Here is a 28,000-nt window from a genome sequence, read left to right on the forward strand (position 1 = left end):
TCTCTTAATAGACAGCATTGCCAATTTGGAAGATGATAAGGATTAGTGCCTAACAAGGAAGAATTCCATTATTAAACTACGTTATGGGATGAATTTGTTTGTATCCTCTGTAAGTCATTTTTTGCAAAAAAAATTTCCACATATATTCTTCAATTACACAAAAAGGAAATATAAAGAAGAAGAGACAGATGGGGACGCGCGCATAAGTTCTTGTTTTATATAGTTTGATGCAAGTTTACTTGTAAATGAACTTTCATTAATCTCTCCAAAGATTCTTCTCAAGTAATGACCAGTGTAAGGAGTCTGTAACACACTTAACAATGAAGAATGCATTAGCAAAAGGAAGCAGTAAAAGCAGACTATAAATCCATGACAACATCCAAGCTAACTAATAATCACAGCTGAGACAAACAGAGAACATAAAGTTTAAAACCTGGCAATACCCAAAAATGAAAATGTATGTAATTTGCGACTGCAATAAATAATGTACAGCCAAATGCATCCAAGCATTTTGCAATTTTAGGATGTTAAAAACAACATATTTATCAAAATAAAGTTAAATGATACCTTAACCATTCAACACAACAAAATCAACCATATAAGAGAATAATCTCATTTCTCATACAAAAGAATGGCTAAAGCTTGAGTACTGTTAGTCTGCTGCTACTAGTATACTAAGCAGCAAGAAGGGTAAATAAGGAACAGGGCACTTGATATAATATCTACATAGAAACAATCTGTGGATAATAATCATAAGCAAAAAGCAATCTATATGTCTATTTGAAAAAAAAAAAAAAAAATCACAGAATGTGACATTGCTCTGGAATACTTAAAGAGAAAAAAAATCAAACAAGAAAAATTGTCAATCCAGAAGAATTGGAGCTGTGCTGAGAGTGGCTTATCAGTAATATTCTTTAAACAAACAAAACAAAACAAAAAAAGGCCACAGCATCCATCCTATCTCGGACCCAGATGATCCTTACTTGGTAGAGCAATTATCAAAATAAATACAATTGATTTTACATGTAGGGAAATGAAATCTTTAGCTGGAAAAGGGTATGAAGACTACATATCCCCATCACAAACCACACTATACTCTTCATTATTAACAAGTAATTTCTTAAACTGGAAATTTCTCTTAGTATATAAAAGACTTTCATGATGTCTCCAATGTTCATTTCAGAAATGCATAAATCTCATATGAAGATGATGATTTTTTTTTCATAAGATTAAAAATCAATAAATCACGTACTGTGTGAATAAAATTAAATTCTAAAACCATAGGGGAAAAAATCCACTTACAAAGATGGGAAAAAATCGAGGCTGTTCATCCCCAAAACTATTTTTATGTTCAACAACAAAACGAACAATCGCAGCAGCAGCAAATGAAACATTATCTTCATAAGTGAATGCAAAATCAACGTTGAGGCTTGTGTAGACGAGGCCGATTGCAAAATAACCGACCTTTAGCCCTCACAAATGCAGCTAGAGCAACACTTAGGCTTGCCCATATGAATGAAAACAAAAGGTGTTTAAGATCATATCGAACTGCAGAGAACAATGAAAATAAAAATAGGAGTTAGTCTTCTTGGTGATACTCACTCTAGAGATGTAAACAAATGAGCTGTAGAGCTGTAAAATATACATCTGTTTGGACAAGCAAAACCAGACTCACCTTGCCTCAATGATAGGGTTGCAAAAAATAACCCAGTCAACACCAATGATAGAGCTAGTGGAAAAGACTGCAGAGAAGATGAAGAATATTTAGCAATTGCGTGCACAAGAAAATAACTGGAAATGTCTATAAATAAGCTATTTAAGTGAACATGTGAACCTATGTTTAACAATTAAACTTGTACTCACAGCCATAGCCTCAAGGCCAGCATTTTGAGATGGAGGGGCTATATCACGACTGACAGAAACAATGTAGTGTCCTTGTAGGAGATCAATTGCATCCTGCACGTAAGAGCCATAAACATAAAGAAAGTCGGAATTGTTTTGTTTAGTCCAGAATGTAGAAGTTCACTATCGTTTGTTTGTCAATACTTGAGTATCCAAGTTAAATGGCCAAAAAAAATATATATATTGAAGCATACTAGCCTGTTTTGTTCCGTCACAGAAGTTGTTCAAATAATAGCGTGCAAGGGCATTCCATCCATCATTAAGGATCCCTTGCATTGTCCGCTGGCCACATCTATAATCAAACCAACGGAAATTTAAAGCACAAAAGTTACAGAGCAGTTATTCAACCAAAAGTACAAGATCAACTGAGAAAATTAGAAAATTTATGGACACATTTTACAGATAACAAATGTGTTTATTGAAACCAGGAACCAGATCTACATTATCTCTGCAGCACACAGGCACACAGACCAGATCTACATTATCTATGCAGCACATAGGCACACAGATCTCAGAAGGGGTGTTTTGCATCTTCAAAGGAAATTAGCATTCTAACCACAGGAGTTAGATAGCAGCAAGCTGAATAAATTTAAATCATATACCAGCACAAAGGCATTAATGCTCAATATACAACCAAAATGCATCTCAAAAATAAGTCATAAAGCTTTCACCCATGTTCTTAAGACTAAGGTGACATCCACTAGTTAGATAGCAGCAGGCTGAATAAATTTAAATCATATACCAGCACAAAGGCATTAATGCTCAATATACAACCAAAATGCATCTCAAAAATAAGTCATAAAGCTCTGAATAAATTTAAATCATATACCAGCACAAAGGCATTAATGCTCAATATACAACCAAAATGCATCCCAAAAATAAGTCATAAAGCTTTCACCCATGTTCTTAAGACTAAGGTGACATCCACTACTCAATACACGCAGACAACAATTTGGAGTAATTCTATGTAGAAGTACCTGACAAAATCTCCTTTCAGAGCAGGAGTTCCAGAATATTGTAGGCTAATATCGTCCCCATGATTAGCCCATACTGAAAATAAAAATGCAAAATGTTAATAGTGCTAGGCAAATCACTAGTATAACAAGTTGTAAACATCCATTATAGCAACTAATTGGAATAAGAAAAATCAGTACACTCACATATTTTAAAGTTTTCATCAAAATTCAGATGACTGTTAATAGTTTCTTCAGCACCAAAAATGCCTATCCTTCTTAGTTGGACCTCCAACATATTTCGACCTATCATGCTCTGCAAATATAGGTTAGTATAGTGATAATGAGCAAATAGAACTACAACCAGAAGGCATAAGTAATCCCATTATAACTTCTATCTATTCACACACGCTCATGTGTTTGCTGCCACCAGTCACTAATAGTAGAAGTAATCTGTAAGCTCCAAGGTCGCTGCGTATGCATCAGACTTAAAAGCTTGATAAAGAGAAGACAAATGACAGTGATCAGAAAAATTATATCTCTAATTAAAATCAACCTACCTGTGTAACGTTTGTACGGTCCAAGCAATCAATACAATTCGTCCTCACAACTCCATGTTGCTCCTTCATTTTCTCACCCTTTTCATTCAGCAAAAGATACCTATTAATTTTAAACAAGGTTAAATGCAGAAACAAATAACTATTACAAACAATATTGGCAAATAAACTCTCAGTGAATAGATATCAGAGAAACATGAATGTCTCAACAGGAAGAAATGAAACAAAAAATAACGGAGTGCGAGCACCAAAATTATACATTTAAAATTAGTGATGATCAGAAAGAAACCTACCCATTTTTCTCGAGAAAATCCTCAATTTGCTCAAAGAGGATAGAGAGACGCTCAAAATGAACGTGCCCGCAAATACGATGAAAATCAAAGTGGAGATATCTACAGTACCAGTAGGTGTTTGCATTAGATGAAAGAAATTTTATTTAAAGAAAAAGGTTAGAAGGAAGGCACTCTACCTTACATCATCACTAGCAACATTTTGCATTGCATTTCCAAAGTTTTCACACAAGCGTCCCTCACCGCCATGCTGATAAGAGCAAGTGGCACAATAATGATGAATAGCTCAGTTGGTACTGCAAATATGCATGCAGATACAACAGATAAAAGTGCATGGGCTGCACAGCGCATGTTTCCTATAAGCTTTTAATTTGATATCTTGCCACATAATAAATGCTCACTTAGTAATTGGGTGGGTGCATATCAGCAGGTAGTAAGATTTACAAATATCAGGTAAGCCCCTAAAGTTACAACATAGAGAGAAGAATATGCACCTTGTTGACAAGATCAACAGCCAAAACATTGCCATATTTTTTTCTTAAATCAAGAAAATGTCGCTCTACTACTCGAGGCTGCACGATATAGAGTACATCAAAACTTATTCCAAGCAGAAAGGTTTAGTATGGTACAAAACAATGCAATACAAATAACAAATAGTACTCACAGCTTCCTCAGCTCTCAAAATCTCAAATTTAGGCTTATATGTCAAATCAACAGTTTGCTCCCAGAGAAATGGAATCGACCCTCGAACCTGCAAAATGAAATAAAAATAATAAATAAAATGAGACAGTGATGATGAAGATCTATATGAGTATAATGCACAGTTGAAGGGTTCATAAAAAGGTAACCTGAACAAATGATGCCATAAACCCATTCATCTGTACAACCTGTTCAGTCTCCACAAAGTTAGCAACATACCCATCAGAATCAGCACCTCTTCTCCACATCCGTGTCCCTGATTTTCAAATTACTCTTTAACTGTGTTAGAATGAAAATATAAACCCAATTCTTGATGCTAAAGTTAAAAGCACTAGACAATTAAATGGTAATATATTGGGGCAACAAGGCAGCATGAGGCTATATGCTTTCACCTCAGTCAATTCCTCCACTAAACAGTATATCAATAAACAAATATTTTTAAAGAAAGAAGGACAAAAATATAAAGTAAACATATCAGAGCAAGAGGTTATTAGAACTGAAGATGCCATTCTAGCTTTCAATACCATTTCTCCTAGTGCATCTCCTGGCGATCAGAGTAACATCAATAATGTCTCTTCCAACGGCAGTTTGAAAATGATGAAAACCTAGTGATCGGTTAAGGAAGCACCTCAAGTAGAAAGACAATCAGGGGGAAAAGCAGAACACAATGTCCATGCAATAGCAGAACAAAAAATATATATTTCCATCTCACAGGGGCAGAAGGCTGAAGCAAGTAATGTCATAAGGATACTCCCTTGTATAACAGGTAGTAAGAAAGGATCAAGCTGCAGGAGGATGCATAAGAAATGATTAGCAATTCTAAATGCAGATGTTCAAAGAAAGTACGAAATAAGCAAGTTAAAATAGAAACAACATAGGCAACACAATCTCACCTTGTTATCTATGAGCGCTTCCATCAAATAATTGTTCCAGAGAAATCTAGGTTCCGCCTGTAGCAGATAATAGCAACATAAACAAAAGTTCTAGTTTTCTACACATCAATCACAAGGAGACATTGGCGAAACTTGAACATCTCAAACATGGAGATTTATAACCATAGGTATCGGCAAAAATGAAAAAGGAAAAAAGAAAAAAAAAAAAAAAAGGCCCCAAACAACAAAGCTTACCTGTCTCCAAAGAGGAAGCAATTTAGATTCATCACCCAAAGTATTCAATCGCTGTACACTGTAACATCAACACAATGATCAAAATCTAAATAGAGAGCGAAAAGTATTCCATAAATGCAGAAAAACAGTTCACCTGAGTGTTAAATTGGTGTCGTATGAGAAATACAGACCAGGAGTCCTCTCAGCAAGCTTTAGCAGACGAGAAAACTCGGCCTCCACCTTTTTCTGCCAAATTTTTAGCATCCGAAATTCAAGAAATTTTCTAATTGGGATACACACAAAGGCCAGAGTAAATCAGCAGCAGCAGTAAACTGACCTGTTCTGCAGAGGAATTATTAAGAGAATGATCGCATGGAAGAATCTTCAAAGATGCAACTTTATAGATAGGATGCCCCAAATACGATCCAACACATTCACGCTCCGTTATTACTATCAAATACGACCCTAATAACATACATACATACAAACAAACAAACAATCAAAGCTTAATAATAATTACACTTACACATCAAATTGTCCTCCTTTTCACATAAAAAATTAAAATAAATGAATAAATCTTAAAATCAACAGAACGATACACAAAAAATGTGTATATATATATATATATATAAACAAAAATAAACCTGCCAAAAGCTTAAGCACGCCAACGACGCCAAAAATAGTGCGAATTTTAGGAACTCGAAGGATAGAACATTCAGGAACTTCATGAATCAGATTCATGGAGCCATCGGCGCGGCTGATTGCCAAAGCCGAGCCGCTGGAGCCGTCGGTGGGCTCCACGATGAACTGATCCGGAAACTCCCATAGTCGCATACGAGTATACAGCTTCTGTCCCGACTCTGCCCTCTCCATCATTATTTATCGCAAATCTAATTCAGTAGAAAAACAAAATCTGACATTTAATTCGTTCAGTTTGTCTTAACTTTCACTTTCTCGTGCAATCAAACAGCTGCTGTTTTGTTACGTGAACGGAGATCGCGAATTCTTTAGAATGAGATCTGCTCAAGGCTGTTGTTTGTGTTTTTGTGTGCGTGTGTGGGTGCTATTTTCAAACTGTAACGAGAACTTTGGGCGGAATATTATTTTTCAACCGATTTACTGAAACTTTGCAGGACGACTTTGCCCGCGTCAAGGGTTCAGTAATTTATACGTGGCACCCATTTACTGGTTGTTATTTTTAGTGTGCGTCTATATAAAAATGTGATAGTAATTTTATTATATTAATCGAAAACATATATAATGATTAATCGTACATAGAGCAAAAATGAAGCGTGTTTTATCTGACGAACGAGAGACGTGGCCTGCACAAAACGGACAGTAAATTAACCTTCACTGCTGGTACGTGGTAGCAGTACACAGCACAACTGATGACAAACATCAAGAATAATAAAATAATATTACACATATTAGTGGCCACGAAACCAACATTAATTATAGTTAGAAGTGACAAAGAAGTTGCATATATGTGCAAACAACAAATGTATAAATTTTTTTAGTAATTTGATCTAATAATATGTATGATGATCGAACAAGTAAGTAAATTTTGTAAGAAGTGATTGATCATAAAAACAAAATAATATTTAATTTGTTAATAAATTAATCAGGCAATACTCATGAGTAGGGGAGTTCAAATAAAAACGTCGTCCATTAGTTAGCATACAATCGGTTCCTTAATTCAACCCCAGATGGCCAGATATAGCAGATGCGGTCAGGTCAGGAGCAAGATTCATATATAAGAGCGTGAAGTTGGGGCGGCTCACCCTCAACGTAGATGCCCCGGTCGCTTCTGCCACCGTGGACCTGAAACTTTTGCCACTTTTTAAGGTAACAAGCCGTTGGCCTTTCTGGAGTTACATGTGACTGCATCTGCTTGATGATGACGCACCATCATCATCGAGTCCTGAGATGATTGATAATGACGTAACTCGTAAGAGTAAGTTTTTTGAATCCATGTAATGAAAAGAGACGGGCCATGCAAGAAACTGAACAACTAAACCTCGTCAAAAGACATGCATGGAATCTCTTGCTGTTTGAAAGCGCGAATTAACAAACACGCACTTGATGTAGGTGAAAAAAAAAAAAAAAAAAAGAGCAGCAAAAACGCAAAGCATTTAACTTAACCTGCCTACCTTTATTTATATTTATATATATATATATATATATAATAAATCAATCATTACAAGCCCAGAGTACATCTCATCTCATTCAGTTCAATACTGTTCGGAAACAGAAACTATATAATAGAATTAAAGGCAGTCCACAAATAAAAATAAACTTAAAAATATGTAGTAAAAACGACCGCGGCATGCAGCAACTTCAACCTCAATGATCCCCAGCATCAATTCTTATCTCCTTGGTCTCCGCCGTTCTTGGGAGGCTTATTGAGATCAAGCCTGTCACTGCCCGAGGACGGGGAAGATGGTTGAGCAGCAGGTTGATCAGGTTCAGCAGATGGAGAAGGAGAAGGACTTATTGGGAGTTGTGGCTCGTTCAGATCAATGTGAGGACGAGGACGAGGGACAGAGGACGAAGCGGCAGCAGTGTCTTGACCAGTAGTAGACCTACTTAGAACCTCTTGAGCAATGTTGAGAAGAGTTGGAGCCAACTCCTCCTGCAAAGCTTGCTGTTCCCTTTCGGGTGAGCCCGGCGGAGTGAAAACCGGGGGAGGAAAGGCGCCAGACCTGGCACGCTCCTCCCCGACCTTGTGAGCACGCATATGTCCAAAAACAGCCTTCCATGACTGGAAAGCCCTATTACATACATAACAAACGGGTGGGCCCCTCGGAACTTCAACCAACTCTGCTCTCCTCTTCTGCCTCCTCTCCCCAGCGGCGGCGGCGGCGGCTTCACTACTGGACCCACCAGCCTCACCACGGTCTCTTTTCCTGGAGGAGGAGGTGCCTTCACCAGGGACAATAGTAGTAATGGTACCAGTACTTGCGACAACAGCAGGAGGGGGAGCAGACACTCCACCTTCTTCTGGCCTCGTTTGAGTACCAGTAACAGCAACGGTAACTGTATCCGGCCCTCCTTCGACTTGGACTTCCTGTGGTTGTGGTGGAGGAACATTACTCTCTGCGGCTGGAGAAGGGGATCGAGATGCACTGCCTTGGCCAGTTTCCTGCCTTTGGGAGGTGCCTTGCTGCTTCTCTGGGGATTTCCCTGGGCTGGCCATGTGAGCTTCGAGAAATGGAATCGAAAGATGATGTACGCAACTGTGGAAGACTGTGGATTCGATGACTGTGTGTGCTGCAGGGTTCAAGAACAACCCCCCTGAGGGACACTTATATAATGCACGAATCGTTATGAATCACGACGGTTATGTTCGGTTAACCGTGGAATTTTTCGCTTATTTGAAATGGTACGACCTTTCAGCTTTAGCCCTAACGTGCCAAATTATTTTGAGATTAGAGTGACAAGTATTGCAACCCTTCACGTAAAAAGTTTACAAATTCGTGTGATTAGTTTCCAAGAGATGCATTTCTTGGACTGCTTCGACGTAAATTTGATTCATACGTATGTTACCGAAATTTGACATTTTGCTTCTATTATTGTTATTATAATTACTACTACTACTACTTTGATATTCAACATAGAACATATACTGCAAATCCTCTTTGCAGTGACACTCTATGTAGAAAAAAACTTCTATCTTAACATCTACTTGGATCAATTATAAATAAAAATAAACTTCACATTATAACAAATTATAATTTCTTTAAATCTTGTCTGAAGAAATTTGTCACCATATAATTATAATTATCTTTATATTGCAAATAATATACTGTTTTTTTGAAATTATGTGTCTATCTCTATTATCACTGTCTATATATACATTAGATTTAACATGCTCTATTAATTAATTATAAATACAGTGCATATTTTAATTCCATATCGCTTGCAAGAAGAATATGAAGTTGAAACAATAATTTTTGTAACTACATCTCTATTAAGTTATAATCTCTTCATAGTAATAAATTTGGTTTAGTCTTAACATTATAACTATAGAGATGTTCTACTATACATATAATAAGAATACACCTTGAATGATGTATCCTTTAGATTGTATCATTTCATCGAGGTTTTTTAAGCTGCCATATATACATATAGCCTGTATATATAGCTTATATAATTAATTTTATATTTTAATTAACTTTTTTAAACTTTTATCGATTATTTCGAGCGAAAAGAAAAAAAGTGAATTAACAACCACACGGACGCCTTCTGTTGAGCAATGTTTGCAACTCTTCATGCAAAAATAATGTTTTCGAGTTGTATGTATCAGTTCCAAGAGACACATTTGTTGGACATCTTTCGACTAGTCACTAAAGATAGTATTGTCTGGTTTCACCCAAATTGAAATTATACGTGCATAACTGCGTATGTGCCCTACTAACATTTAGTTTCGATCCGTTTATAATTTGAACTTTCTTACTTAATTTTGAATGGATAATTTGAACTTTAGAAGAAAAAGAAGGACCAAAATATATATATATAATATGCACACACACACACACACACCATATGCACATCTAAAATTTATATCTCATTCTCATTTCATTTTTGTTTTTGGAAAACTTATACCCATTAATTAGAAAACAGTCGCTGCAAAGTGAAATCTGGATTAGAGATGATACGAGCGTGATGTATAATATTTGCCGATAATGGTATGAGTTAAGTTAATTGCTGGATGATCGATCGATGTTAGAACAAGCCGATACACACATACACAGAGAGATATGCTTTGGGGAAAAGTTTTTTTCAAAAAGAAAATAAAAGAAAAAGTCAATGTATGCACCGCATTAAAAAAATTAAATTAAATTGGTTTAAAAAATAAGTCCTATAAACGTGTCCTAATAAATTTTTTAATAGATAATAATCAAGTTTATTACGACTCTACGCCATCTTGTCTAAGCTCAAATTGTTCTCACTCGACTAAGTTTGATGGCTTCAAAGGCGTCTTCAAGTATATAAGAGACCTATGCTTCATCAACCTAAGAATTGCAATTAGGGTGGGTAAAAAATTACAGATCAGGTTTGAAGGTTTTGAGACAAGGGTTTAAGGGAAAAAAAAACAAAAGGGGGGGCCAGGCTCGGCCCTTTTTTTAAATATATATATATATATATATAACTAAGATAATAAATTAAAATTAAAAAAATTAATAGAAAAAAACTTAACTCCCTAATTGATAAATCAATAATGATTTTAAAAAACCTAAAACTGTAATACTAAACTCTCTTTTAACCTTTAATTAATTAAAATGGTGATTGAATTAGAGATTTTAATATTAACAAAATTAAATCTCTAAGTTTTTATTTACTTCATTTTATTTATTATTTTATTTTAAAATATATATTTTCTTTAATTCAATGTTAATTATAACAATTTATTGATTATTAATTCATTTCAAATTTACAATAATTTAAAAAATTAAAAAATAAGTGAAAGTCGAAATCAGACCTAAATCCGTAATAAGCCCAACCTTTATGCTTTCCCTAAAATGAGCTTATTTCAACTTTAAAAAATCCAACCTAATCCCACATTTTACCATCTTTAATTGCAACTAATGATAATATGTAATTTAGCCACACCCTTAATAATTTTCAATTGTTTGATGTTTCTTTAAGTATTGTGGTTATTGAACGTAAAGAAGTCTCATAAAAAAATTTCAATTAAGGCCTCGCAATACTCCAGAGACGGATCTTATAGGCTTTAACCTCTTAAACTGTAGACATCACGTCATACAAAATCCTTAAATTGATAGATACAATTCATACTCAAGATTAGGATTGTTACACCATGTCATTTATGTTCTTTAAGTATAAACGACATGACAGGCCAAAAATTTGTTTTCTCTTCTGTTTTCATTTTTATTTGGTTGGGCAGAGAACACCTTTTAAACTTTTATCAAAAGAACGGATGCACCCCCCCTCCCTCACACTTACATTTTGAAAAGGACGTTAAATCCGTTGTTATTTTTACATCAAGTACAGTCCTCGCCTCCTCCATTTGACTTGTAAAATAACTATTTTGTCCTCAACAACAAAAATTTGACTTTAATTGTCAAATTTTTTTCCCGCCATCATGCCCATTTTTGCTGATAGTACTTTGCAATGACAACATAATTACATAAAATACGTTATAATCAATTAAAAAAATTAAAAGAAAAGTATGCGCATAAATTCCAAATTTCATGCTCTATAATAGGAATGGTAAATTGATGGGTCGGGCTGGGCTTTTCTAAGCAAAGGCCCAAACCCATGTTAAGGAAAATATAAGGATGGGTTCTAAGCTTTCGCATATTTTTTAATTATTTTTTAAATTATTGTAAACTTGTCATGAAGTAATAATCAAGAAGTTGTTATAACCAACAGTAAAAAAAAAATTTCAAAACTAAAACAATAAATAAAAAAAGAAGCAAATAAAATTTTACATATTTAATTTTATTACTGAATTGTTCAATTCAAACACCCTCTTAATTAATTAATTAATTAAGGCTTAAGAGAGACTTTAGTATTATAATTTTAAGTTTTTTCAATCATTATTTATGAATTAGATATTTAAGTTTTTTTTTAGTTTTTATTATTTTTCAAATTTTAATTTATAAATTTATATTTTAAAAAAATAGAGACCGGTCCTGGCCAAAGATGGCCAATGGGCCGGGCGGCACGTGGCACGGCACGGGCACGGCATGGCACGAGCACGTTTCGGTGAGGCACGAGGCACGGCACGGCACGCACGTGGGCCGTGGCGGGCTTAGAATTTTAGGCACGGGGGCCTTAAAGCACGGCACGATAAGAGATGGGCCAAAGCACGGCACGCGAAAAAACACGTAATAAGCACGGTTCATTAGTGGGCTAGCACGCGGCCCGTGAGCCATTAATAGCACGTGGGCCAAAATATATCTAAGTAAATTTTTTTAACAAAAAGTAAATATAAAATGTTATGAAATTAAAGTACAATATCTTGAAATTAAATGTTTTAATATATTTTTTAGCATAGACTTTTAAAAATTAATTTAAATCATTAAATCTTAGTTTAAATAAATATTCTAATCTTTTATGTTTATAATTTATTAAATGAATAAGTAAATATCATGATTTTAATAAATAAAATTATAAATATCATAATTTTATTTATGATATTTATTAAATGAATAATGTTATTTAATTTTATTTATGATATTTATTTAATTATTTATTTACGTTTATAATTTATTAAATGAATAAGTAAATAACTAAATATCATGATTTTAATAAATAAGATTATAAATATCATAAATTTATATATTATAAATAAAAAATAATTTTTTTTACAAAATTAATAATAAAATATTTTTCATATTAATATTAAATCATAACTTAATTAATATTTAATAGAGATATGTTTCATTTGTGAATGAAATATTTTTCATTTTATACACAAGAAAAATGTTAATTGCTCTCTTAATAAAAATTAATATGATTATGATTTTGAATATTATTATTATTATTATTATTATGTTGGTGGGCTTAAAAAAGCACGTCAGGCACGTGGGCTTGAATAAAGCACGTTAGGCACGTAGGCTTTTTTAAGCACGCAAAAAAAAAAAAAATTGGTGGGCTTTTTTTGGGCACGGCCCACGGCACGAGAGGGCTCGTGCCGTGGGCCGTGCCGGGCTCAACTGAAAAAAATGTGGGCACGGCACGGCACGGCCCATTGGCCATAGTTAGTCCTGGCCCAAGCTTTTTCTCTTTTTCCCCCTTTTTTCCAAACTATCTCCTAATGGTAATCCAGCCGAAGCATTGTGAATGGATTTTGCTGAAAAACAAATTGCTATGGTTTTAAAACATTCTTGAATTTGGCTTCGTTGAGACAGTTGCATTTTACTTGGGTAATAGCTTATTTTCCTTTTTTTTAAAAAAATTTAATTGTTCAAGTCAAAATTTTCTCATAGGAGTGTTTTTTTTTTAAATGTATAGGAGAGTTGGTACTGTATATGATTGTCAATTATGCATCCTCCAATCTCCAATCTGACACAGAATTAAATGAGAAAGAAAGAAGATGGCTTTGCAACTCTATTTGACATCTTCCTCCCTGCTATATATCCAACTTCCATTCACCAACGTGAACCAGTACACAACCACAATCACCAATCGACACCACCAACCTAATGTTCGGGACTTCACTCAAATTGTTTTTGCCGAATCTGAATCGAAGCATGGAACTACCTCTAAACCACACCACCAACTTATTGTTCGGGACTTTATTCAAATTTTTTTACTGAATCTGAATCGAAGCGTGGAACTCGCTCCAAAATCCTATGTAACAAAAAAATAAAAAATTATAACCAAAAATCAACATAAGCTCCTCGTTTCTTTTTCACTTCTCCTTTCAGGTTCAACAAGGACCGACAAACTTGTGAATTAAAACGACCCGCTACGTCAAATACCAAGCAGCAGTTACATGACACAATTATCATAAAAAAATGTCATGCATTCCTTAAGATAATAAATTTTCCAAACAATTCATATGACAAATCTTAATACCGAGTATGTACAGTGACACTCAGGTCCGACAGAACTCTCTAGAAAGAGAGCAAGTACACAGACAAGTTTTCAGCCCTTACTATGATATATAACTAAAATTATTCATACCCAAAATGGGCTTTGAATATGACTCCAGTTCAACCGATTGATCCCCACCAGTCCTTATCACGGCACTAACCAGGTGATATTAAACATTGATAGCAACCTACTGACCAGAATTCCCCAAGAGTCGCTCCACTGCAGCATGGACATTTCCAGCAGTTGCAATTAAAGCCCGTATATTTTCTTGTGTATCAAAGAAACCCATTTCTTGAAGTTGTGACAACTGGGTGGCATATAATTGCTCTGGAGGCACTGAAGACGAAAAAAATAAAATCAGTTAAATAGAAACAAAGATTAGTAAACGAAAAATGAGGATGCGAGTAGCAACCATCAGATCTGTTAGGAACAGCTAGGCTGCCAGCCCCAAGTCCACCAAACATGTTCATTAACATCTCCAACCCCATGTTAGGAGTCCCTACAGATAAGTTTCACATTAGTAAATAGAAAGGCCGCCCATTGTCAGCATAAATATCAGGACACTAACATAATGATACCATAAAGGGAATATCAACAGTGTGTATAAAGAAGATTGAAATTCATTAGGAGGGATCTTTATGATGCCCTCCCTCAACAAAATAACAAAGCACATGCATGCTCAAACCTTCCTTGTTATATAATGAATTATTCAAAGATATTTCATTAAGGGTGCGTTTGAAAGCTTGAATTAAATTATATTGTATTGCATTAAAAACACTGTTCTTATGCTAACCCATGTTTGGCTGCAATTCCTAGTTGCATTGCACTGCATTACAAATGTGGCTAGTGCAATGAAAGGAGCATAAAATAATCCCATGGAGTGTAGGATTTGGTCTGTATTGCATTCAAACACTGTTCATATTTTAACTTCTAATCACTTTTATTATTCAATAATTTATAATAAATTAAAATTTATTAAATATTAATTTATATTTACATTTAAATAAAATTTAATTTAAATAATAATATAAAATACAAAATATTAATAAACCTAAATATTAAATAAATAAACGATAAATTTTTTTTACTTTTATTACATAAAATAATTTTACTATAAAAATGTAAAAAGTATCTTAATTATTTACTAAAATACTAAATTTAAATGAAACAATTATATTCAACACTAATAAATAAAAACTAATTCATTTAAATTTAAATAATTAATTATATTACATTTTTTATTTTATTTATAAAAAATTGATATTATATATATATTTTTATATTATCATTTATATTATAATAACTAGGGTCCAGCTATGGTACTACAGTGGTACCATACCACAGCTGGATCTAGCCATTGGATCCAACTCTGATGACCACTGTAGGCTGGATCCAGCTGTGGTACCATAGTTTTGCCCTAATAACTAATATATAAAAATAAATTATATAATAATATTATAATACTTTAAGTTATTACATTTTTTCATATTATAAAAATTAATATATATAAATGATTATTTAATAACTAATTTCAAAAATTCATAATATAATATTAGAATATTAATAAGTTTAAATAATTTTAATATAAAATAATACCACAAAATAATATTATATATAATACAGTCCATAAACACTAAACACGGTATTGCATTATAACTTAATGCAATACAGCTAAAGCGCTACAATGCAATTCAATGTGTCAAATGCACCCTAAATTCAGTGTCTTATTAGTGTAAGAATTCTCATCAAACTCCTTACCATTATAAGGGAATTAAGATTTCTACTACCGCAGAAGAATAAGCATGGAGAAAGATTTTCACAACCTCGTTTTACTGAAAGATGTTCAACTGAAGCAATGAAACTACGGTATGGAATGCCATTCGGTTTCAACATCTTCAAAATTGTAGTAAAAAACAATTCCAACAAAAGGAAAAATAGAGAAAAACAATATGGATAATGAATCCAATACCTGTGCCTCCACCAGTCTGGCCTGGTTGCCTGCAAGAGAGCACCAAATTTAGTTGAAACCATAAGCAAAAATCAATATAATAACAGTAACTCAAAATACAATAATTACAATCAACCTAATTGAAAAATTGGCATGGCAGCTAAATTGATAACCAAGCCACTTAAACAAACTCTCAGGTTGAACATTTTGGAATAGTTTCACCAGGGGTACAGGGCAAAAAGTGTGGTTGTTTATCTGTACCTACCCCCTAATAAAGGCTCCAGTAAAGGACACCTGGAAGGTAGACATAATCCAATCCGACTTTCTCCTTTCTTTTTAATCGGATATTCACAGCTGGAAATAACCTAAACGTAGATGCATACTGATCTAAATCCTATAAAGGCTTTGATGAGCTAACTATCCAAAATTTATTATTACCCACAGATAAACAAAAAGATGAACCAGAAACTCAAAACCCAATTTCTTAGACAAGTTGATTTTTCATATCCTAACTACTAGTAGTTATAGCAACAACTCATAACCCAGAGGAATCAACTAGATAAAATCTGCCATAGTATCATAGAAGAATATTTTAGTTAGAGAAGTATAGAAACTTCAGACATTATTTGGAGGCTCCTTATCAGTTAAATGCAGTTCAACTCAAAAGTCTTCCAAACATGCAAGAAAAAACCAAGAAAAGAATTGATGCCACTGCTTACTGCGTTGACTGTGCCCGACCAAGTTGAGTCAAGAGAAATTGCTGCAAAGTCACCATTTGCTGCAACAGAGAGAAACCACAAGCCATTCATAAGTCATCCTTACCAAAGCAAACATTAAATGCACTACTTCACAGTTCAAACATATAAATCCAAAATCAACTACAGGTAAACAACCAATTACTGGTATGGAATGTAAAGGAAGTTCACATAGAAAACACAGCTTGCACACGAAAATTTTCAGTATACACAATTCCAAGTCAGCACCACACATGTATGGTGGTGGGTAAGGTGTGTAACAAAGATGTTTAGGTGTACTGAGCCATGCAGATAATTCCTTGAGCAAAAGGGAGAAATGGATGTGGGTCAGTCTTGTGACCTCAAACTTGCGGGATAGGTTTTGCAAAGAGGCTAACATTTTGTAGGTCATACTGGGTTCTTGTGACTCTATTCTTATGGAGAATTCCTTCGCTTTTGGTAAAGGGACAAAAGGCCACAATTCTCTGGAACTGTGCTGTGGCAGGTCTGTCTTGGGTAACATGGCAGGAAAAAAAATGTACTTATTCTTGAAGGGAAAGATGCAGATAACATTAAAGAATTGTGAGATAGGGTCCGTGTTCTAGCATTGCTGTGGGCTTCAATTTCTAAGGAGTTCCAAGAATCTTCTTTTTTCTTCATTCATCTAGAATGGAAGAATTTTCAGATAGGTGTCTAGGCCGGTCTAGTTTCGTAGAGGGGTGATTGGCATATTTTTATATAGTACAGAAAAGTTTCCATTATTTTGCTTTCTTAGCGGACAGCTGGTTCTCTCCTTGTAATGAATCTTCATCTTTAATACAATTTACAGTTTCTTACCCCCCCCCCCCAAAAAAAAAAAAGAGAGAGAGAGGAGAAATGGATGGTAAATAAGAGGATAGAAGGAAAGGAGAAAATGTTAAAAAGCGACTCAATAACTATGTAAATGTACCTGCATTGTCTCAGGATTAGTCAACTGACGAAGAAATTCAGGATTTTGTATCATTTCTCTCAGTTGAGAATTGGAATCAACCATGCTGCGCAGCTGTGGATTAAGACCAAGAATCTGAAACATGGAAAAGTTAGAAACAAAATCTATCACCCCGAACAACTTTTATCAGAACATAAAAAATTAATACCTGGTTCATGTACTGGGGATTGGAGAGAAGGCTTTGCATCATTTGTGTGACAGCTGGATTTTGCAACATCTGGTTCAGTGAATTGGTGTCCTGCATTGTACCGAAAATGTCTTCAAAACCAGGGGAACTAAGTCCAGCTATTCCAGCAGGTGTCTGTGGCCTAGCATCCCCAAGAGAACTTGACCTTGTGGTGTTTGTTTGAGCACCTCCAGCTGTTAAATTTTGAACAATTAATAAATGTATTTTATCATTATTTTTAAACAAGAAACAGATAAATTTGAAAAAAGAGAAAAGAAAAAGAATTGTCAACTTGAAACTATAAAATCGAAAACCAGTTCAAGTTTGAGCAAAAAACTTTAGTCAACACAGGGATCTGTCAAAAACCAATGTAAAAATCCTCTTTGGGCCAGAATAACAAATCTGTAGCTGAAACCTCATTCACACAGGTCTGAAAAGTATTCAGGAAGGTTATATATATAAAAGACCATATTACATCACCACCAAACCACCATGAAGATAATACCTAGGTATAACATACTTAAAACCCATAACATCACAAAGAAGACAATAAAAAAGATCAGAAGCTTACTTCCAGCAGCCATCCAAGGATTAGGAAGTGGGTTAGTGTTTGGAGCAGGAGAACCAGTGGTAGATTCAGACGTAGTGGTAGATGGGTTATTCGATCCTTCTCTGGCTTGGTTTCCACCCTGAGTACCCAAAAGAGCTGCAAATGGGTTTGAGTTGTCATTTCCAGCATTCCCAGCCATAGAGGTAGCATTAAGAAATGGCTCTTGCACAGTTTCATACATGCGCCTCAGCATATTAAATCCCTCAGGAGAAGATTCAATATTGCTCATTGCTCTATCAGTATTGCGCATCATTTCACGCATGAGCTCTGGATTTCTTGCAGCTTCAAGTGTCTGACGCAGAGTGCTAGGGTCATTTAGTATGTGTGCTAGCTCAGGGTTTCGATCAATAATTTCACGCATTTGAGGATTGTTCATTATCAAGTTTCGCATTATCTCAGGGTTATTCATAAGATTCTGCACGACAGGCATATTCATGATCTCTCTCATAATGTTGGGGTTCCGGGTCAGTTGTTGCTGCACTTGTTCAAATTCTGGAAGTCCAGCTCCAAACAAACCACCTCCGCTGCCACCTAAACCATTGATGCCAAGTCCAGGAAACAGAGAAGCTCCAAGACCAGCTCCTCCAAGAGCATCACCTTCATTAGTACTCACGGGCCTTGTGCTGTTTGGAGTAGTAGTTGAACCTCCAGAGTTGGTTGGCGCAGCATTGTTTGTAGATGCAGCAGGTGCAAAACCACGAACCAAGTGCACAGTGTGATCTGCCTCCAAACCTAACCATGAAAATAAAAAAGGAGTGGCCACAACATTCAGCAAGCAGTTCTTCCTTAATTCTACAAAGTTTTATCTGGCCAAGCTTCAATAATTCAATAAGCACCATCAAATAAACTTAGAATACCATAAAGATCTATGTTGCACATGCTAAAAAGAGGGCTCCCGTTAAAGGGTATGTAATATGATTCTACAGAAAATATCATAGCAGTGAAAACTATACCAAGAATATTCTGACACAAATCCAAAACAATGGAGCAAGAAGGCAACAAAAACATTGCAGAATAATAAGCATAACAGAAAGTGGTGCTTGAAAGCTAGCCAAGATGAGAACCATACTCCCAAAAATGACACCTCTAATACGTTCATATGATACATTGTTATCTACTTATTACCAGTAAACCGTGTCCTAATCCACCCCATCACTCTCTCCCACCAACACCAAATAGAAAAAGGCCACACAACAGTAACAATAATAAGCAATTATGATTGCTAGAATGTAAGGAAAAGAGACGGAAACGGAAGAATAATGAGGAAATGAAGAAATTACAGTAGATAGCACATGAATCTCTCCATCTGCATGGTTGGTTTTACCATTAAACCTGTTATGTTGTAGTTCTACATGTTTACCCATGTTTGTTAACCATAGATAGGACCGGCGTAAAAGTTAAAAGAGGTCCTCTCCCTTTAATGGGACTTGCTTTTCTAGTCAGTATCCAACCCATTCGTGGAAAAACCAAGTTTGCATACTTATGTTAGCGCAACATTTCTTCGTCACACCTTCCCATTTTATGTTCTTGTCCTACCAAAAATAGAAAACAATCTCTCTTCTATCCTTTTCACTTTCAATCTGGATTTCTTCCCTCCCCATTTCCCTCCTACCAAAAAAAAAAAAAATGTAGAAGTCAACGCGAAAGCTAGACTTGCGACTCCAAAAATCCTCATCGGACTCAAGTAAGCCTCAATCGCAAACTAAATGGGGCCATAAACATGAGTCTAGGGTTACCTAAGACCATTTGTAAATTTTTCCCGCAAGGTTAATCGTTGTTAAAGCAATTCAACGAAAAGTTAAAAGTTTAAAATCCCCAAAATCAGATCATAACCATAAAACCAACCACAAATTAGGCACCTAACCCTTAATCAAAAAAATAAACTCCAGTAAATCCAGAAAAGAAAACGAAATAAGGAAAAAAAATGACGGAACTAATAAAAAATTAAAAATTAGAAAAATGACGGAATTATTAGTTGTATCGTACCATAGCTTTTGAGGGTTTGATCGTCCTTCAAGATCCGACCTTTATAAATCAACCGCTGTTGCTGAGGCGGAACCTCGCACTTTTCCGCCAACGCCGCTTTGAATGTTTCAACGCTGGATTCCAGATCGATATCCACCGAAAATTTTGTGCCGTTCGAGCATCGGATATTCACCTTTACTCCCTCTCCTCCGCTCGATTCGCTTACCTCATCTCCAGCCCCCATCCCTGCCGGAGGCCCAACGAATCCAATAACTTTGAAAATAAATAAAACAAAAAGCAAGCCGATCGATCAAATTTACGAAACCCTAACCCTTTAAAAAATATTTATTTATTTATTTCTATATTAGTATATATTAATAAATCGAAATCGGATCATAGAAAGAGAGGAAAAAAAAAAAACGAAATTTGTATGTATGAGGGAATCGCGTGTGAGAGAGAAAGAGTTTAGTTTTAAGTAAAACTTAACCCACCTAAGACGGTACAATAAAATTTGTTTGTTTGTTGGTTGTGGTGAATGAAGAATCCGGAGGTCAGTTAAACGATCTTAGAGGCGCGAGTTTGCGTTACTCTCTCGAGACACCAGGTGACTGGTCTAGTTGTTCCATCTTCGAATTCGACTGATTGGAGATTTTGTTGTCTTTCCACGCGCTTGTGGTACGCGTTACTGGTCTGCTCTTTTACAGCCCTGCCTTGTTTCCATTGGGCTTTTGTACTATCTGTGTTTTTCTTATGGGCCTCCAGCCACGGATTCGTTTTGAGATTGATGTTTGACCTTCGGTTCAAATTATATATATATATATATTTTTTAATACAGATTATATATGATTTATTTTTAATAAATAAATCAATTCATAAGCTTATATTGACGAGCGCGTTTAATTGGAACAAAGTAGATAAATGAGGTTTTAGATGTATAATATCCAAGAATATTTTGTTTTGTTATTTATTTTTTTGGTTGACATAGTGTGTGATTTTCAACTAACAGTGTATTTTTAAATAACAATAATATTATATTTTTTTAAATTAATAATGTCTTAGTATTTTCATCAAAGTGTTAATGTCGTACTTGTTTATTGAATAAATAATGCATCCTATCATCAAATTACTGAATATTTTATTTGGAATGATAAGAATTAGAATCTTAATACTACTTAGAAAAATTTAGCATCTACCCTTCGAGTAAAGGTTGTGTTATTTTTTATTTAAAATAAATTTTTATTTGTTTCATTTATAATGTTACTAGTTAATTCATATTTATAACAAAAATTATATAATTATTTTAAATATAAGTTTTCTAATATTATGTTATCAAATCAATTAAACTCATCATATACAAACTTAGGTAAAAGTAATGATGGATGAAATTTATTACTGAACTTAACTGTGGTCTTATTTGAGATTGATGTGTTGTAGTTTTTAAGCTACAGTTGCTATGGAAAAAAAATCTGTAACTATGAAACCAAAGTTAATTATATGTAGTAAATATAAATTTTAAATAATAATTTTGACAAAATTATCAAAGATATAATAAATTTTCTATTATACAAATAAAAAATCATGTGAATATAGCTTGAAAGTTACAACTGTTAGTGTTTACCAAATATTTTTGTGTTATAAACACACCATACGTAATTTATTGTGATGGGATACTAATGAAATATCACATGACGTGAAATTATTACAAAATTTTAAGTGTTGAATGAATTATTTATTTCATTATATCACCGGCACGTGATGATATATAAGACCCACGTATAAGGCTATGCGATATTTAAATGAGCCATTTTTTAAAAAATGGGTGCAAAATAATTGAGTAAATATTTTTTTTTTGTTGAAAACATGAAATTTGAGTTTTAATCATACTCACATGTGGTGGGAATAGATTAGATTGCCGTTTAGATTAATAATTAAAAATTGGATTTTTTAAAAGAATTGATAAAATGAACATAAAAACACACTTTTAACTCGCACTTAATATTAACTAATTACAAACAAATGCCCGTGCGATGCTAAAACGAAGGAAATAAGGATAAAAAAACATAATTACGAGAGAAAAGCAAACGCAATATTGCTTGTTAACCCTGCCTCATGGATCAAACGGCACACAATGGATCATACGTCGGTCACGTACAATATTGGGACCCACGCAATCATCTCTATCTCTCAAATTCAAGCTCAAATCAACGGCAACAGATGAGGGATGGGACTGTGAGTGATAAAATAGGTCACAGCCAGGTTACTACAGCAATAGGTTTGTAAGAAGCGGGTGCGGGCGGGTCACCATAACGCCAGTGACGAGTCACCACTCTAGAGTGAGTCTAGTTTAATTTTACTTCGCATAAACGCGTCTCTGTCACCCGGCTTCTAGCTGATAGCCTAATACATAGTATATTGCTCTAAAGAGCGCGCCATGAAATATTTGTTCTAATGGCAATCTTATTACAAGCCAAAGATCGCCTTTTATCTCGGCTTAAATCCTTAACAAAGATTCAGGTAACATATGTTGCGTACATTATACTTATATTTTTCTGTCGGGCAATTCTTCAAACACTATGTAATCTTTTATTTATTTAGCTTAAACAGAGATTCAACCATACTTTGGAGCCTCAAATGTGCCGCGAAATGTGTTCCGACTCTTTCAATCAGGAGGGTATGTAAATATATATATATATATTTTCCTTTTGTTATTTGAATTGTATTTTGTGCCGTGTGCAGTAATAGAAGTATTTATGTATGTGTTTGCTTAAGAGACTTAATTTTGGTGTATTTATGATGTAGTTGATGTGTCGAATTGGAAAACAGTTGATTCGAGGAACCTTGGAATAACTCGTGCAATGATTCCACAACCTTCATGGGTTGTATTGAAAATTTTGAAAAGCCAAGGTGCATTTAGCTGGTCTTTATGTTTAATTTCGTTGGCTGGAGTAGTTGATGCTGTTCACAGTTAGTAGGATTCGTGTATAAGTATGTTTTGTGGAATATTTGGAGTGCTAAGCTAAAGCATAAATCATTTTATCTCATTTTGTTTTGGTGCTTGTTGATTTGATTCAGTTGCATGTTATCCACCATGTGCCATTTTCACATTGATCTCTGTGTGCATGAGATTTGAATAACTTATGTATTGCTTGAAAATCTCTTATTTCAAAATAAACAGGCTTTCAGGCGTACTTAGTTGGTGGATGTGTGAGAGATTTACTTCTCAGAAGAGTGCCTAAAGATTTTGATGTGATCACAACAGCTAATCTTAAACAGGTTTGGAGGCATTTTTTCAATATTTTTTCTCCAGAATGTTAGCAGTAAATGAAGTGTTAGCAAATACAATGCTTCAAAGTCTTCAGTTGGTTTTTCAATTTCTTACTGCAGATTCGGAGGCAGTTTCATCGTTCTGAGATTATTGGGCGACGATTCCCTATATGTAGGGTTCATATTAAAGGTTCTGTAATTGAGGTTGGCTGCTCAATTTCATAATGTTAATTGCTTCTTTGCTGTCTTTCATTCAACAATAAAATTCCAGATGCAAACCACAACTTAGTGTTACCCAATCTTGAATCAGGTATTTACACTCTTTGAATTTTTCTGACAGGTATCAAGTTTTGAAACTGTGGCAAAGCATGGTGAAGGAAAAGAGACGGTTCTGTTATCTCAAATACCATATGGCTGTGATGAAATAGACTTAGTTCGTTGGAGAAACAGCATACACAGAGACTTCACAATTAATAGGTGTGCTTTGTAATTTTTTGAATTTATTCTGATGATTTGTTCCCAGAAATTAATCTTAATGATTCTTGTATTAGTGGTTTGCCTTTGAATTATGCGTGTCAATCCAACTTGATGCCATTTAGTAAAGATTGTTTTTTGACCTTTTGGAAGCAGTTTATTTTTCGACCCTTTTTTGAATAAAATCTACGACTATGCCAATGGAATTTCAGACTTGAGGTGCTTGAAGGTAACTCTCTGCCTTCGTTGATAAAATTCTGATTAGTTTTTGAAGTTTTATTTTATTGTCTTGTTGGAAGTTTGCTAAGAATTGTTTTTCTCCATTTTCTTTGGTGATATTTGGAATTAGCTGCGAACATTGATTCCTGCTTATTTGTCATTTACAGAGGATTGTGGTAAGTGCCTCCATCTTTATAAGTACAGCTTTCAATCACCACGAATTTCAGTTGACTGGCTGAATATGGGTATTAAAACTACCCTAACCGAAAATTGTATGTTAACCCTGTCTTGCAGCTAGGATTTTGAGGGGCTTAAGAATTGCAGCTCGCTTGGGCTTGTCATTCTGTAAGGATATTGATACTGCAATGCATAGCCTTTCATCATCCATTGAGAGACTTGACAAGGTATTATAAGACTATTTGAACTTGAATATTATGCTATTTCAAATTCTTGGTTTGGATTAGTGGGTGATTTGGTGTTGCTATTTCTTTCTATTTATTTAATGTACATGGAAAAACTATTTCCCTATCTTCTCATTATTCACGACATATACATTCTTTTAAGTTTTAAGCTGTGATCCCTTCTTCATCCTGTTGATCATCTCATACGACATATATTTTCTTTTTAAGTTTTAATCTGTGATCCCTTCTTCATCCTGTTAAATCATCCTTATACAACATATTTATTCATACCCTTACGAAATATGATTTTGTTTATTCAGTCCAGGATAATGATGGAATTGAACTATATGCTGTCCTATGGTGCTGCTGAGTCTTCAATCTGCTTGCTTCGCAGATACAACCTGCTCAAAATTTTACTTCCATTCCATGTTCGTAGTTTCTTGGTTTCCAACTTGCCATGCTGTAACTCATGGTACTGTCAATACTAAACTTTATGCCTGGTATGATTTGCATTGCAGGCAGCATACCTTGACCAACAGGCTGGCAAAATAACTGCTGAGAATCCTATGATGCTGATGGTGAGCTTTTGCCGTACAGAAAAGATAATTTCTTCCCTCTTTCTAGCTATATTAATGATGAAGATGATCCTACCTTATGTCATATAGATGTAGGGATGATAACCCTTGCATTGAAATTATTTGAACCATGGAGTAGCAGGCTTGGGAAATACTGGGTTACGTGAAAGACTATCTTTGGTGATTATTTTGAGTTGGAGAATGGTAATACATATTTTGCAAGATTATCAAGCAATAATTTGGATTTATTCTAGAATTTTCAACTACGTTGGGAATGACACATGAAAAAAAGATATCTGAAAAATCTAATATGGTTAAAATTTGATTCAGTCTGTGAGTGGTAGATGGAAAAAGCTGTTAGGCGTTTTTGTCATGACATTGTGTCTAATTTAAACAATATAGATTCTCCTCTAGCATGGGACACATATACAGCACGCATTTGTCCTCTTAGCTCTGGCTTGTCAAAGTTCCATTTCTTTTTGCAGAGATTATTTTTTAATTTGGATAAGCTGGTTTCCTGTGATCGACCTGCTGATTATACTCTCTGGTGAGTCAGATGTTTAACTTTTTTGTTTAATTGTAAATTCGTAATCTGATGTCATGTGCATTACCAATATCATTATAAACTTGGCCATCAGAACCAGTGGCTTGACAATTTTGAAAAATGTTAAGGAGGTTTAGAAATTTCTTTTTAGAACTCAAACTGCATGACTATAAAAAAAATCTAATGATTCTCTTTAGATGCTGAAAATCGACTGTGGTTAGGTGTCAGCATCAATGGCTTGTATAGTAAGCAAATGAATCATTCTGACTTGTTCAAACCTATGGTCTGGGAATGAGCTGGGAACCGCTAGCGTATCTGGATGTGGACATACAATATTTTCATTAAATTTCTATCAAGATTATGTGTTTGGAATATGGGAACCGATCTTCGTTTTGTGTATTGCACAGGGTAGGACTGTTGTCATTTCACCAAGCATTGGTCAGTGACCCTCAAGATGCTTTTGTAGTGTGGGTTTTTGCTTCTGTCCTGTATCATGGAAAGTGGAAGGAAGGTGTTAAATTTGCAAGAGATCATGCAAAAGAGCCAGTGAAATTTGTTCCTGAGATCTCTGGGTTTTCTGAAATTGAATCCGATGAACAACTTGCCGTAAAAGTTACTGAGTTAGCTCTTTCAGTGCAAGACTGCGTCAATGATTTGACTAAGGCAAGCTCTGGTTATGTAAGTGCATATTATCTCATATAATTTGGTCGAGTCACTATAATATTTTATTATCTATGTCCCTGAGTTTTCATAAATTCCTTTCTTCTAAGGACATTGTCTGTCATATCATAAAATGGGTCTTTCCATTATATTTTTTTAAAGATGGAGGGAAAAAAATAGAAATTCATATCCTAAAACTCAATGAAAAAAAGTTCTCTGCTGTCACCAATTAATACTCAGCCATGACTTGTGTGTGCTTTTTAGATGTCTACTTCCTAATACGAACATGTTATTCTTCAGGTATTTGTATCCAAGAAAATTGAAAGAAATGTTCAGCAAATTTTTGATGTACTGGTGAATAGTATTGAATCTTACAACAGTGGAAAAAGGAGTCACATTATTGACTATGACATGCTTGGAAAGGGAAATCTGGTGGAGACAAGATTTGTTCTTGGCAAAATTATTTTAAAAACCATCAGTGGTGGGCTTGTTGCGGGAGAGGAGGAGATTGATGAGGAGGAGATGCCGGAGGTCTTAGACAAAGATTCAGTAGAGAATTATTTAGCCAAGAAAAATAGGAAACGTGGTCTACAACCATCCAGTGCTGAGCTAAAGCTAAAAACAGCCAAAAAGTGCAAGTGGACTGAGAAATTCAGCAGCATCAACCACGAGCTATCCATGAACAAGGAGGATGTGGTTCCGAAAGAGGAGGTTGAGGAAATCCATAAGGCGGTCAAAAATTGTCAATTACCAGACGAAGAACTAAAGGTGAGAACAACTGAGAAGAACAAGTGGATTGAGAATTCCTGTCACTTCGACCAAGAGTTATCTATTAATGAGGAGTTGGTTCCAAAAGAGGGGAGCCAGCAGCTTGGGGAGGAAACCCAGAAGGCGGCCAAGACGTGTCAATCACCTGAAGAAGAGATAAAGGTGAATCCTGAAAAGATCTTAGAGAAGAAAGACTGTCATTCATTATCAACAGAGGGAACTAATAAGAAGCGAGATAAACAGAAGAGAGCAGACGATAAAAAAAAGAACGGACTTTTATTGTCTAGTCTGTTCAAAGAGAAGTGATTGCATCTTTGCTTGTTAAGTATATGCTAAAGATTAGTGGGCAATCATTCACCGTCAAATATAGTCTTGCGATTTATGCATATTCAATTTGAAATTAACCAAGTATGATTATGAGATGATTCAGAATGGCATGATTATTTTGGAGGTTTCCACTGTGGCCGTCCTAACCAGGTCGTTTCCCTGTTTGTGATTGAGCTTGTAATGTTGTTAAATGAATTTATTTTCTTTGCTACAGGAACAAGGCATAGAGTCAGATACAGAAACTTGTAATTATCCAAGGCTTATAATATTCGTATTCTGACA

At 34.8% G+C, this 28,000-nt stretch overlaps 4 protein-coding genes across 9 annotated transcripts; 1 reads left to right on the forward strand and 3 right to left on the reverse strand.

Annotated features, from left to right (window-relative positions):
* Nucleotides 1-42: 42 nt before the first annotated feature.
* Nucleotides 43-6,599, reverse strand: LOC102628776 (phosphoinositide phosphatase SAC6). Of its 3 annotated transcripts, none has more exons than XR_003065690.2 (20): nt 6,152-6,599; nt 5,845-5,972; nt 5,662-5,753; nt 5,529-5,586; nt 5,295-5,351; nt 5,153-5,186; nt 4,926-5,006; nt 4,551-4,657; nt 4,367-4,453; nt 4,197-4,274; nt 3,882-3,952; nt 3,706-3,804; nt 3,416-3,515; nt 3,063-3,171; nt 2,880-2,952; nt 2,101-2,194; nt 1,864-1,956; nt 1,676-1,742; nt 1,303-1,548; nt 43-303 (listed from the first exon to the last, which is right to left on the reverse strand). XR_003065690.2 is itself a non-coding variant. In XM_025099478.2 (19 exons), the coding sequence occupies exons 1-19, from the start codon at nt 6,381-6,383 to the stop codon at nt 1,418-1,420; spliced, it is 1,791 nt and encodes a 596-aa protein (XP_024955246.1). In that variant the 5' UTR covers nt 6,384-6,599; the 3' UTR covers nt 1,202-1,417. The 3 variants fall into 3 exon arrangements, 1 of the variants encoding a protein (XP_024955246.1); XR_003065689.2 differs by having other exon boundaries at nt 43-313; XM_025099478.2 differs by lacking the exon at nt 43-303 and having other exon boundaries at nt 1,202-1,548.
* A 1,024-nt stretch (nt 6,600-7,623) lies between these two features.
* Nucleotides 7,624-8,793, reverse strand: LOC102610330 (uncharacterized). The gene has a single exon (XM_006467121.3). It carries the CDS (start codon nt 8,701-8,703, stop codon nt 7,867-7,869), a length of 837 nt encoding a protein of 278 aa, XP_006467184.1. The 5' UTR covers nt 8,704-8,793; the 3' UTR covers nt 7,624-7,866.
* Nucleotides 8,794-13,989: 5,196 nt separating this feature from the next.
* LOC102628282 (ubiquitin domain-containing protein DSK2b-like) lies at nt 13,990-21,141 on the reverse strand. Its single transcript, XM_006467008.3, has 9 exons — nt 20,978-21,141; nt 20,508-20,759; nt 18,483-19,253; nt 17,894-18,105; nt 17,707-17,820; nt 16,743-16,801; nt 16,045-16,073; nt 14,488-14,574; nt 13,990-14,411 (listed from the first exon to the last, which is right to left on the reverse strand). The coding sequence occupies exons 2-9, from the start codon at nt 20,728-20,730 to the stop codon at nt 14,263-14,265; spliced, it is 1,644 nt and encodes a 547-aa protein (XP_006467071.1). The 5' UTR covers nt 20,731-20,759; nt 20,978-21,141; the 3' UTR covers nt 13,990-14,262.
* A 1,489-nt stretch (nt 21,142-22,630) lies between these two features.
* LOC102627987 (uncharacterized) lies at nt 22,631-28,000 on the forward strand. Of its 4 annotated transcripts, none has more exons than XM_015526093.3 (14): nt 22,634-23,000; nt 23,091-23,157; nt 23,286-23,390; nt 23,662-23,759; nt 23,871-23,954; nt 24,091-24,227; nt 24,381-24,453; nt 24,574-24,619; nt 24,738-24,847; nt 25,165-25,272; nt 25,363-25,422; nt 25,905-25,966; nt 26,371-26,641; nt 26,924-28,000. In XM_015526093.3, exons 1-14 carry the CDS (start codon nt 22,935-22,937, stop codon nt 27,695-27,697), a joined length of 2,061 nt encoding a protein of 686 aa, XP_015381579.1. In that variant the 5' UTR covers nt 22,634-22,934; the 3' UTR covers nt 27,698-28,000. The 4 variants fall into 4 exon arrangements, with proteins under 4 accessions (XP_024957380.1, XP_024957373.1, XP_015381579.1 ...); XM_006467006.4 differs by having other exon boundaries at nt 22,639-23,000; nt 23,082-23,157; XM_025101612.2 differs by lacking the exon at nt 23,286-23,390 and having other exon boundaries at nt 22,631-23,000.

The sequence above is a fragment of the Citrus sinensis genome, chromosome 7 (genome assembly GCF_022201045.2).
Source record: "Citrus sinensis cultivar Valencia sweet orange chromosome 7, DVS_A1.0, whole genome shotgun sequence".
NCBI classification, from domain to species: Eukaryota; Viridiplantae; Streptophyta; class Magnoliopsida; order Sapindales; family Rutaceae; genus Citrus; species Citrus sinensis.